The 12,142-nt window shown below is 40.7% G+C and overlaps 1 protein-coding gene and 1 long non-coding RNA gene across 2 annotated transcripts in view; one reads left to right on the plus strand and one right to left on the minus strand.

The window, feature by feature from the left end:
* Positions 1–8,211, minus strand: part of TRMT11 (tRNA methyltransferase 11 homolog) — a 28,712-nt gene extending 20,501 nt beyond the window's left edge. Inside the window, exons 1-5 of the mRNA XM_063125723.1 lie at positions 8,105–8,211; positions 4,633–4,698; positions 1,821–1,894; positions 1,079–1,160; positions 883–975 (exon numbers count right to left, since the gene is read on the minus strand). Coding sequence (XP_062981793.1) covers positions 883–975; positions 1,079–1,160; positions 1,821–1,894; positions 4,633–4,698; positions 8,105–8,179 — 390 coding nt within the window. The 5' untranslated portion in view covers positions 8,180–8,211. The remainder of the gene's footprint in view (positions 1–882; positions 976–1,078; positions 1,161–1,820; positions 1,895–4,632; positions 4,699–8,104) is intronic.
* Positions 8,212–9,116: 905 nt separating this feature from the next.
* Positions 9,117–11,969, plus strand: LOC134398424 (uncharacterized). The gene is made up of 3 exons (XR_010025414.1): positions 9,117–9,216; positions 10,454–10,533; positions 11,012–11,969. It is a non-coding gene; the product is annotated as an uncharacterized LOC134398424 (long non-coding RNA).
* Positions 11,970–12,142: the final 173 nt, after the last annotated feature.

Genomic DNA, 12,142 nt, shown 5'->3' on the forward strand with positions numbered 1-12,142 from the left:
GAACCTGATCCTGGAGGAAGGGTTGCAGCTGGTTTAACTGGTGAATCAGATAAAAGGCATTTCTGTCCAGTCCTGTCTCCTGGCCAAACCAGATTACAACAGAAACAGAAAACAAACCGCTGTCTTTAGCAAAAGTGTGGACAATTCAAAACAGGTGCGCCTACCTCCACCCTGCCAAGTCAAAAGCTTTGTTGCCTGTTAATGACACTTTTGGATCCTGTACCAAACAATATACATTTTTATTATTCATTTCCAGAAGTCTGTTTGTAGGTGCATATGCAATTCACAGGTAATTCACTACAGGCAAATGTGAATATACCAGAAGGGGCAGGGAAAGCTTAGGTTGAGCCAAGGGCCACCGGATCTTAGCCCAGGAAACACTCTTGGTACATTATACAAATCTATGAGTATGCATAGAAATAGTAAAGTAAAATAGTAAATGTCTGAGGATTGTGCTGTGTGACAGTCTTTCATCACTGAGCAACCACCACCTTCCCACCCATCTGGGTTTAGAGTGAAGGAATTAGAGGGCAGAAAGGCAGTCCTAGAGCGCACCATATTTATGCTTGGGGGTGGGGTTAACTGCACCTTACATCTATGATACCATAAAGACAGATAGCAACTTGCCCAGGTTATAAATAACCAACTTCAGAGTAAATGGTGCAACAACATGATGTGCATACAATCTTGCATTACAATAGTAGCATCTAATGTTAATCCTCGTTAGAGTAGATTCACTGAAATAAATAAGATATGAGCTTGTTATGACTAACTTAAGTCCCAAACATTTCAACAGGTCTATTCTAAGTAGGACTAATGTATATTGACTCTATTGATGGACACAAATTTAAGCAATTATTTCAAGAGATTTTGTATACTTACATCTATCCTTTGAATCTTCTCTTCTTGTGTTAATGTTTTGTTAAAAACATGAACCTTTATTTTGTATGTAAAGTTGGACTGTAAATATGGGCTCTAAATCAAATCAAAGAGTTTTGATTAGGACAAGGTGTAATGTGCTGTTACTTTGTAACACGTTCTCAAAAGACCCAAACAAAACAATTTATCCTATACAAACCATTTTCTCCCCTGGATAATTCTTCAATGAAGAATACAGCTCTTCTGCAGTTTTCCCATGACCCCACAGTTCAAATATAGATCTGAAAGTGTCATAATAGTTATGTTACATCCAGCAAGAGGATACATATATAGTTCACTTAGAAATCTTCAGATTCAACATTCTCATAAACTCAGTCATTTCAGAATGGAATTTATATACCTACTTCAATAGAACTAACACAAGTAACTATGGAATAGATGTGGGTGAAATCTACCAAACATGTGCAACCTTTATTCAGTTTAGTGGTGCTTGTGCAGTGCACTAGTGAAACCTGAACAGTGAAAAATTAACACTAGAATTCTTTGCGTGGGTGACCACATGCAATATCAATCAGAAACAAAACTTAACGAAGTGGTGCCAATGAACCACAAAACACACTCACAGGCGTGCGCGCGCACACACAATTTAGCATTTATCTTTAGCCCTTTGTTGTATGACCAGCCTATTCATTTAAACAGCAATAGGAAATTCCTCTACTATAACTCATGAGCTTTGCTTGCATTAGTCACTGCCTCTCGGCTGGCAGTGTTTAGAATGCAGCACAAGGAGCAAACAGTGGTGCCAACAGCAATTGCTGCTTCAGCACAGAAGGCAGAGCCATGCCCCTGTGATGGAGAAAGGGGATGAAAAAACTTAAATGGAAGCTTACTCCAGGGAAAGCAATGGAACTCAATGTATTGCTACAAAGCATCACCCTTACTTTGCACATACTGTTCGCTTCATCAGACCTCTTGCCATCTCTTCTGAAGGCAGGCTAAGAATCCAAAATGGGGACTGTTCAGGAAGAAAAAGGAAAGGGCATTATGAAAAGGTGACCATATGGAAAGGAGGACAGGACTTCTGTATCTTTAATAGCTGCATAGAAAAGGCAATTTCAGCAGGTGTCATTGTTATGCATGCAGCACCTGAGGAAATGTCCTCTTTATCACAACAGTTAAAGCTGCAGGAGCTATGGTAGAGTGGCCAGATACAAAAGAGGGCAGGCTCCTGCACCTTTAACTATTGTGATGAAGAGGGGATTTCATCAGGTGCTGCATGCATATAAACAACACCTGCTGAAATTCCCTTTTCTATGCAACTGTTAAAGATACAGGAGCCCTGTCCTCCTTTTCATGTGGTCACCCTAGTGAAACACTTTCTTAACTTTCGCCAGCCAGAACAGGAGGTGGCAGCTGCAGCTGGACAGAAAGGCAAGATTGATGGCTTTGTACAGTCAATTGAAGTCAGGCTCAGACTATATTGGTTTCTTCCACAGAAGGTTCTACGACCTTCAAGTTACTTGTTTTGTGTCTTTTATCTGTTAACTTATTCTGCTACCTCAGACCCGGATTAATGTTACAAAGAGGACAGCTGGACTCTGGGGTAGAATTCTAGCTCTCTCTCAGATGGAAACTGCTTCCATACCATTTACTGATGCCCATAATATACAAGATAATCTGTGATTCTCCATGGGACAATTATATACAGATGTCGCTGCAAGATATATTGGCAGCATTTGGCAAGAGATGAGGTTTGGAAATCAGGTTTCCCTTGGAAAGGCTAAAAAATACATCATCTATCCAGCACAAACAGTGAGAAGTCAAAATATTGCACAAGGTATTAGTTCCTACAGCAGATACATGGTGTGTGAACAAGTCCTTTGATGCACGTCTTAAAACATAATGATGCTTATTAAAAAGCCAAACAACAATGGGCTGGTAGCCAAATAATATATCTACAGTTCCTTCTCATTTATACAGATTGGCTATTCAAAGTTATTTAGCAATGTTCCAAAAAATAAAATAAAAAATAGCACACAAATTCATTCACTGATTCATAAGTAGGGATAGGAAGATTCTTAATTTTGCATAAACCCACCCATAGAGAGACATAATCATTATATCATGGGGAGTAAAATGAGAACGAACAGGCAGTGGTGGGAGCCCAGTGGGGGTACATCAGAAAAAACTACAGCAGAGGCGCAGAACTACACTTAAGGGAACGATACACCATTTCGTTCTGTGACCTGCATACTCTGTCTACTTTCATAGCTTGGTTAGGAAAGGAAAAAGGTGTTTTCCAGCAGATGGCACTATGCCTTTTAAGATCAGAATAAAAGTACAAAAGTCAATGAGGAAAAAAGAAGCATTCTAAAAAGACAGAATGCAATCCATAGGAATTATGTTACATTCACATAAATCCAATGAATTCCATGAGACTTGCATGCACATAACTGTAGATTACAGCTATAGTTTGGGGGAAATACATTAAACAGGCTGAAAAAAATTCAGCACTTTTAGGCTTCAACCCTATACTCACTTACCCAGGAGTAAGTCTTACTGAGCTCAACGGGTCATATTTCTCAGCAGATGTGCACATCATTGTGCTGTAAGCGTCTAAGCCCATGTATATTTACTTCGAAGTAAATTTCAGTGTTCACTGGGGCCTTTTACTGGAAAAACAACTTCTATTACAGATTTTGAAAAACAATTTGTAACTTACAATTTTTGAACTTCACAAAATTCATTCACTGATTCATAAATAGGGATAGGAGGATTCTTAATTTTGCAGAAACCCACCCATAGAGAGACATAATAATTATATCACGGGTATGTTTTTTGCAAGTAATTCAAATAACAGATGCCATCATATCTTATGTATATATTGTAGGGCTCCTGTCACATAAGAAGTTATAATATGGTGATATGAATGAAAGGTTAAGAGAAAAGGGGAAGGAACCCATCCGTACATTGTGTTTGGCCGATTAAGGCTTCATTGTTGAACTTAGTGGGCTGATCAAGGTACCGACCAGCATAAAAAAAGGACAGCACAAAGAATAATCTTTTTCTGACCCTCCTCTGTTTTCTCAGGGCAATGAACAAACAGATGCGGCCTGTTCAGAAGACACATTAAACCCTGCTTCAGGCTTTTGGTTAAGCAGCAAGGTTTAAGGTGTTTTGTGCGATGCATTTTGCTAAACCCTGCTCACTCACTACCCATAGTCAGACCGCCTGCAGCAGGGTCAGCAGCTCTAACTGTGGCTTAAAGTGCTATGTGCGACAACCCAGCTTGTGATTAGTGCTAACCCCAGAGAGCCACATGTTTTGCTAACTACAGAGCCTGAAGTGTCATCTGAACAGGCCCAATAAGAATGAGGAAAGGTAATGTTTTCCTTACTCAAGTCTATCAGCTACCTATTGAGCAGAGATGCTCTCACACAACAGTGATACAATAGTCATAACACAAACTACAATTCAGTGTTCAGGGTTTCTAATAAAATGTCCTTGTTTTTGCATTCCATTTTTCAAATTATTTGATGGTAGTGACCCTATACTCTAATATTAAACATTACATCATCATATCCACAATGCATCTAGAACAACATCTCCATGGTCTGCTTCCATCTGAAGCACTTATAGAATGATGCAACTAAGTTTTAAGCTTGGCTTTAGAATACAAATTTCATGAAACAATTTGGTGAATGGTTTAAAGCTTACAAGAGCTGGAAGTTTTAATCTGAGCTTAATACTTACATTTAATCTAAGCTCCTGTTGACTGCTGAATCGTCCACCACAGAGGGAAACCAAAGACTTTATTTCCTAGGAGAAAAAAATTATGGAACAAATATACTTAAATGGTTTGGGAAAAGAAACGTAGTTTAGCTGATACCTTAAAACGTTAAATCAAGTCCATTGTTTTACTATGAAACAAATACTTATTCAGGGAAGCCACAATTAGAGCCACTCTACCAAACAGTCAGAACTTACCAGTGTTCCAATCATAGGCATGCACAGCAGGTGAGCTGGGTGTGCCCAGGCACACCCTAATGTCTCAAGCAATAAGTGCCAAATTGGAGGGACCATTGAGTAGGGATCCAGACACAGCAGGAATGGTCCTCCAGATCCCCTCCGACCGCTCCACTGCTGCCATCCTTCACAGTGCACTGTTGCTCTGGCAGCAGGAGCAAAACGGGATCACTCTGCTGGGAGCCTCTTTGCCAGGAGCCGTGCTTCGAAGAGGCCAGGACGAGGGCCCCCGAACACTAATATCACCTCATAAGCCGCTCCTCCAACCAGTGTCACGACAAAGCCCCACCAATGCTGGGGCTTGAGGACCGTCTCCTCATTCCCCACCCCTCACCTGCAAGCCAAGAGCAGAGCAGGGCATCAGTGTCTACACTGCTTAATAAATAAATGAATAAAAATGTCTTTATGATTGAGTATTCAATAAATGTTCGCCTTTAAATTCAATGGAACTTACTTATAAATAGATGTGCATAGGATTTCACTTTAAATGCATTAGAACCATAGGCATGCACAACACGTTTCATTAGGATGTGCACGCAGGGATTTCTTTTTTTAATTCCCTGTGTGCACATCCTAATGAAACGTGTTGTGCATGCCTATGGTTCCAAATCACTTAAAGTGAAATCCTATGCACATCTATTCAAAAGTAAGTCCCATTGAACTTAATCTGGGATTTACTCCCATATAAGTGTGGCTATTATTGCCTTAGGCACTATAGATAACTGCAGACAACAAGGAGCTTCCCTAGACTTCTGTCCTTATAAAACACTTGCTTTATACACAGTGGCAACAATCCAGACATAGTTGTGATTTTGATGAGAAGTTTCTTATTGAATGGGCAATACTATGCATATTTACTTGGAAATAACCTCTACTGTGTTTAGTAGAATACATAGGATTGCAGCCTGAAAGGCACTTAACTTTGGCTAGAATAAGCCCATTTCAGTTTTAACATGTACAAAAAAAGATAGACTCTAAAAACAATGTATGAAAAAGCCCAGAAAACAAAAGAAATCCACATACATAAATACATGCATATATACATACAATGGAAAAACTCTGCACTAAATAATGAGTCTAGCCTGAGCCAATACATACCAATGATTGCATTTTTAAGGCAAGTGATGAGCACAGGTTCCTTAAAAATCTTTTCTTTTATCGCACAGACATCTAAGGACATTGTTTTCTTTATTTTATTTTTTTGTAGCACACTTCATCAACGGACAAGGTTTTAAAAACCTGTTGTATGAAGAAATCTGGACACAGTGTTTGACCTGAGATACCTGCTCCCTTTTCCAATGCATCTGGCATGTCTACACTCCCTCCTCAAGCTGGGATTGGCAGCTTGTCCATCAGCTAGAGCAATGGTTCCCAAAGTGGGTGGTACTGCCCCCCCCCCCGGGAGCGGTGGGATTGCATAGGGGGTTGTTAAGAGGCAAGGGGGCAGCAGGGGGGTGCTCGAGGTGGTCTTTTCCGAGAAGCGGAAACCCAGGGACATTTTTATGGGAGAAGATAGTTTGGTCCCAAGCCATAGAGGGGAAGAATCCACACATATATTAATACCTTTTAATAAGAGTCCTTTTAACGATGATTTGAAATGTTTCAAAAGCACCAAAATGCTAATGAAGAGACATCCCCTGCTTGGTGTGCCCCGCTATCCTGCACTATGGAGAGTGGTTCAGAAGCTCCTGGTTGCATTTCCAACATCATATTTGGTGGAATGTGGTTTTAGTGTGGTCTGCCTACTTCTCTCCAAGCAAAGAAATCGACTCCAGATTACTTAACGTGGTGATTTAAGACTCATGTTAAGTGACTTTAAACCAGACATTGGGAAATTGGCATCACTTCATAAAGCCCATTCATCACATTAAGAATTTAAAGAATAGTGAGGTATTCTATCCTACCGTAGTTACTAAATGTGGTATCTAATATTCTTGCTAAATGACTATCAAACTTTGAAAAGATGATATCACTGGATCAAGTTTAATTGAATAAACTAAAAAAATGTAACTGGATTTTGAATAAATATTCAATTAATTGTTACTGTTTTGGATTTTATTGTTATTATCTTCCTTAGTGGGTTGTTGAAAACCGCTACTCCGAATAATGATTTTTATAGTGTAGGGTAGGGGGCACTGGGCATGAGTTTGTGGAACCAAGGGGGCGGTGACCTGAAAAAGTTTGGGAACCACTGATCTAGAGCCATCATGCCATATCCTGAGAACTGATGGGCTAAGTGGCACATTTCATTTATTACGGCATAAGCTTTCATGGACACTGTCCACTTCATCAGATCCACAAAAAAGTTTATGCCTGCCTTAATAAACGTGTTTGTTTGAGGGGCAACAGAAGACTGTTGGCTGGTTGTTGTTTGCTGCAGCAAATTAACACAAAGTCTGCTACACCTCCAGAAACTGCTGAAAGCTTTGGATAATCAGGAGTGCGTTTTTGTGAGAAAGTCCTGTAGGAGAGGTACTCACCCAAATTCCTGGGCTCAGAAGTCCACAGCCTGGTGGAAAAGATATACAATTGTCTTTTCCAAGTCTAATTATATAACTTTTCCACCAAGCTGTGGTTGGTAGAACTTGGGGTTCTAGTAAAGAAAAAGGAAAAAAACAAAACAAAAACCAACGTCGATTTGGCAACCCTGAAGCTTTGTGGACCCTGGGCTAGTGGACATGTTTTTCTTCTGCAGAGCCATCTGCATGTGTGTGCGGAAATGCTCCATACTCCTCAACCGCTTTTTGTACACGCTCCTGTATACCAGCTACGGGGCCCTTGGAATCAATGGGTAGTATTCAATGGTAGTCCTACTTCGAGTAGATACACTGAAATTAATGGGGACTGATAGCCATGACTAACTTATATCCCATTCATTTCAATGGGTCAACTCTAAGTAGGGCTAACGTTGGATATTGCCTATTGCTCTTCCAGAAACAATGCAATACACCCGACAACAGCCTTAAACCAAAATGTGTGAGTCGTCGGCCGGCCGACGGACGGGCTCCCCCATCCCACCACCCGCCAGGGGAGGAAGACCCTTCTTGTCTGTCAGGCGGGAGATAAATACGGCAAAAGGGTGGCTGCGCCCACGAGCAGCTGCACCTCATTGGCAGCGAGGCCCGCGCGCGCGGACGCCCCCCGCCTCTGGGAATGCCCAGGTGTGAAGCGGCTCTCGCGGTTGGCAGCTGGGACTCACCGGCAGCCGGAATTCCAAGTTCTCCTGCGCCAGCAGCAGCAAGTATCGCGTCAGCGCCACGCTCGGCAACGCCATCGCCTCGGCTCGTTGTCTTCCGTCGCCCGCATGCGCGCGGCCCAGTCGGGGCGGAGGAATGATGCGAAGGGACCACAGGGAAAGGGGCGGAGCAGAGAAACTGCTTTGGGACCAGAAAAGGAGGAACGTCTGAATGCGATCGCTGTAGGTAAATGGTGAGAACTGCAAACATCCTTTTTGTAACGATCCTTTTTTTTCTTTCTACAGGAGGGAAACATAGTAGTCTTCGGTTCCTAAGCTGCCTTGCTTGTAATAAGCTATGTGCAATCCTTTAAAAGAGGTTTCCAAGTTGATACATTTAGGGACGGGCTCCAAGGCAAATAGTAGGAGTCAGTCCCATTGAGCTCACAGGGCCTTTTTAGGATTAAACGCGTGGGAGAAGCCTTTATAGTTTGAAGTTAGTTGTAGCCTGCCAGAAATATAAAAGGAGGCTTGTTTTTACCCAGATAGTTAGAGATAGTTTCTAACGATAATGCTTCTGAGGTTCGAATCTGAAATCTTCGAGTTCTTAGACCTAAAAATTCAGTTTCCCAAATAAGCATCTATTGTAATTGGACAGGTTCCTTATCATGAATAAGTTCCACAGTGACATGTAAAACACACGCTTTCCCTCAAAAAATCTTTTGAGCCTTCATTGGTTCATGCACCCCGAATATGTTTACAATGTGTTAACATCTGATGTCAAAGCACCCATCAGCTTAGCTAGTCTTGCATGCTTTCTATTTTCTGCATATTAACATTAAATTTATTATAAACACCACTAAGAAGCCAATATGGGAAACACTTTTCGTTTTCTGCTGTTTTATATCTAGTGGAATATTATCTATAGGCAGTTCTTTCCACCTTAAAAAATGCCTAGTTCTCGGAAGAAATCTCCACCCTTTTGCAAGGATTAGCGGAATACTCTATACCGATTGGTTGTATAGCTTCAAGCAAGCGAGGTGCTTGCCGCATCAAACAGGCCAAGGCCAAACAGAATTATTGGTGTGCTGCAATGTTGAAAACAACATTTTTCTTACTGAGAAGAGTACCCCTGTGTAAGTACATCAATGTAGTTATTTTACCAAGGGCAATCAATATATGTGTTATTAATGTGCTAATCATGTGTTTGTCACTGTCAGTACTTTCTACATTTAGGGTGCAATCCTATATATGTTTAGACAGGAAGAAAAAGTCCTACAACTCGCAGCACACCCCAGCCAGAATTTCTTTGACCTGTTTTCAATTCTCCCCTTGGGCCCTACCATATGTACTATATATAAACCTGAAGCTCTCCATAGCACTCCATGTATCAGATTACATTGGTAATATAGTCCATGAAAACATTTGCCAGAATACATTCCTTTGGACAGTATCCAACCATTAGCACAAATCATGTTGTGCTACTGGAAACTAGGTTTTGCACTATGTGCAAGAGAAAAACCTAACTAAAGTTATGTTTGCACAAGTGTACTTGTACAGCCGGTTGTACAATTCTGCTCAAGTAACCCATTGTGCAAATGGTTCCACAACTACTTGCATCCATTGTGCGTTCCATTTGTGCAATGGAAAGATTCAGAAGAGCTCCAGTAGTACTATTTGAGTTTCTGGAATGACACTGAAACTGTTTTCAGTCTTTAAGATACCACAAGACTGTATTATTTTTTCTACAATAGACTAACAACTTACCCTTGTTAGTTTATTGCAGAAAATAAACTATGTACCTGGTGTGCATAGTTTTCATAAAAGACAAATATTTTATGCTTCATTTGGTGGTCCTGTGCATGCTTAAAAACACTGTTGAATAGAATAGGACATACTTTCCCATAAATATTTTCATAGGATTGAACTGTAACCCATTTATACTTACTTGGGGTCAAGTCCATGCTGGAAATGGAGAAAAAGAGCAGTGGGATGTTTAGGGCAGACTCAGTTATATCCACCTAAAACGTGGAATGTGTATAGGTCTAGGAATTGGGACAGCATCTACCCCACCCCATCCCATTCTTTGAGCACTGGAGCAAGTTCTACTGGAGTGGATTTTCCTATAAATGTGGAAAGGATCATGGTGCCAACTAGCTTTATTTTAGGTGAAGGAAAATGACAGCTCTTCCAAAGGGACAGGGGAATCTAAGATCATAAGGGAGCAATGCTATGCATGTTTATACCGAAAAAAAGTCTCAAAACTCCCAGTATTCCCTTTTTCTGTCTAAATAGGCATAAGTTTGCATCTTAAATTTGTCTAAAGGCTAATATAGGTTGATCTGTTTTCTTTTTCACTTCATAAAAATGTAGAATGAAAATAGAAGAACTTGGGCTGATGAAATAGTGTATGTTATGAAAAATTGCTATTAGGAAAAAAAGGCAAGTATAATGTATGTAAAATTTGTTAAACTTTGAGAGTAATCCTAAGCCCCCTAGACAGTGTTTGGGCGGAGGTAAGATATTTTGGTTTCCTGGCTCTGGGCACGTAGCCAGAAAACTATACTCCCGCTGCTCTGCTCCGAGCGTGGAAAGAACCACACTAACTGCTGCTATGAGCTCACAAACATGTACTTGTAGGGGGTGAAAGGGGTTGTTGCTGGGGGTGGAGAGACTAGGGACATGGGGCTGCGAGTTGTCCCCAGCCTCCTTTCTTCCCCCTCTCTAGAGCCTTTCCTAGATGGATAAAATCACCCATCTAGCTAAAATGGATACTAGATGGGATACTTGTAAGCCTCCCTAAAGATTACACCCTAAGGTGTCCTAAGACTTGTTTCTGTAGCAATAAACTCATGTGGCGACCCTTTATTGCCTTGATATATTGTACAGGTTAAACCAAATGAAGTTACTGGGTTTTTTTTGTCTTCACAGCTGATATGCCACAAAATTTCCTTGACACATGGAGGGGAGCAAAATGCACAGTACAAAAGCAGCCAGAACCCATTGTGGCACTGTGGGAGAACTAAAAAGAGGCTGGCAGAGCTGGTCAGAGGATCATGTTGATTATCAGAGACGGAACCCGTTCAGCAGTGACAAGCCACTAACTTTATGCACTGGGAGAGGAGACCCAGCTTATGGCCGTCCCCCTGAAGGCTCCAAAACAGAGCAGAGAGGAAAAGATGCTCACACACACATAAGCAAAGAAGTGGAAGAATTATGCTTGGTCATAAGTAGTGTTGGAGAGCGGGGGCAAGATGGCTATGTGAGAATAACGTTTAAACATCTATTTGACAGATACGTGACTATATCCAATAAAGTAGTAGGTGTCTTACTGAGAGCAAGGAAGCATGGCCTAGTTGATTTTGAAGGTGAAATGCTTTGGCAAGGAAAAGATGATGATGTAGTTATCACCTTACTTGAATAAGATGGTTGGATAAATATTATTGCATGATACATTTGGGAATATTTTAAAGGCCTGGAACAACAATTTTGGCTGGCCAAGACCTAGTTCCGAAAATGCTATCAGATGGGAACATGTTAAACAAAAGTGAAATACTGCTCATTAATTTAGGCCTCTGCCAATGCATTATCTAGTGTCTTCCCCAGCCTTCTATATATTGCAAGTGATAATCTGCAAGTACTGAGCTGGAAACATGTAAGGTGGAAAACAAATGGATGTGTTTCAGATGAGTCATGGTGTTTGAAGTGTAAATACTAACAAGTAACTGGAAGTGATACAAACATATTTTAGCACTTTTAGAGGCTGACTGTTCTTATAGCACTGATGTGAATAAAGGATAATTAAGAAATGCATTAACTGTGAAATTAATGACAAAATAAGATCCTTTAAAATTACAAGCCACAACATAGAAGTAGGCAAGTGTAATCAACCATGAGCAATTAGTTTCAAATTTAAAATGCTCATTTCTTTTAATGGAAAGGCTTTAATAGTCTAAGCATTTAAATGCAAACATTTTTAGAATATAACTAGCATGACAGTGCTGTTAAGATAGATGGCAGGCTTATATGCACCTTTCCTAAGAAACTGAAAGACAAAAGCAG

This window comes from Elgaria multicarinata, chromosome 4 (assembly GCF_023053635.1).
Source record: "Elgaria multicarinata webbii isolate HBS135686 ecotype San Diego chromosome 4, rElgMul1.1.pri, whole genome shotgun sequence".
Taxonomy (NCBI): domain Eukaryota; kingdom Metazoa; phylum Chordata; class Lepidosauria; order Squamata; family Anguidae; genus Elgaria; species Elgaria multicarinata.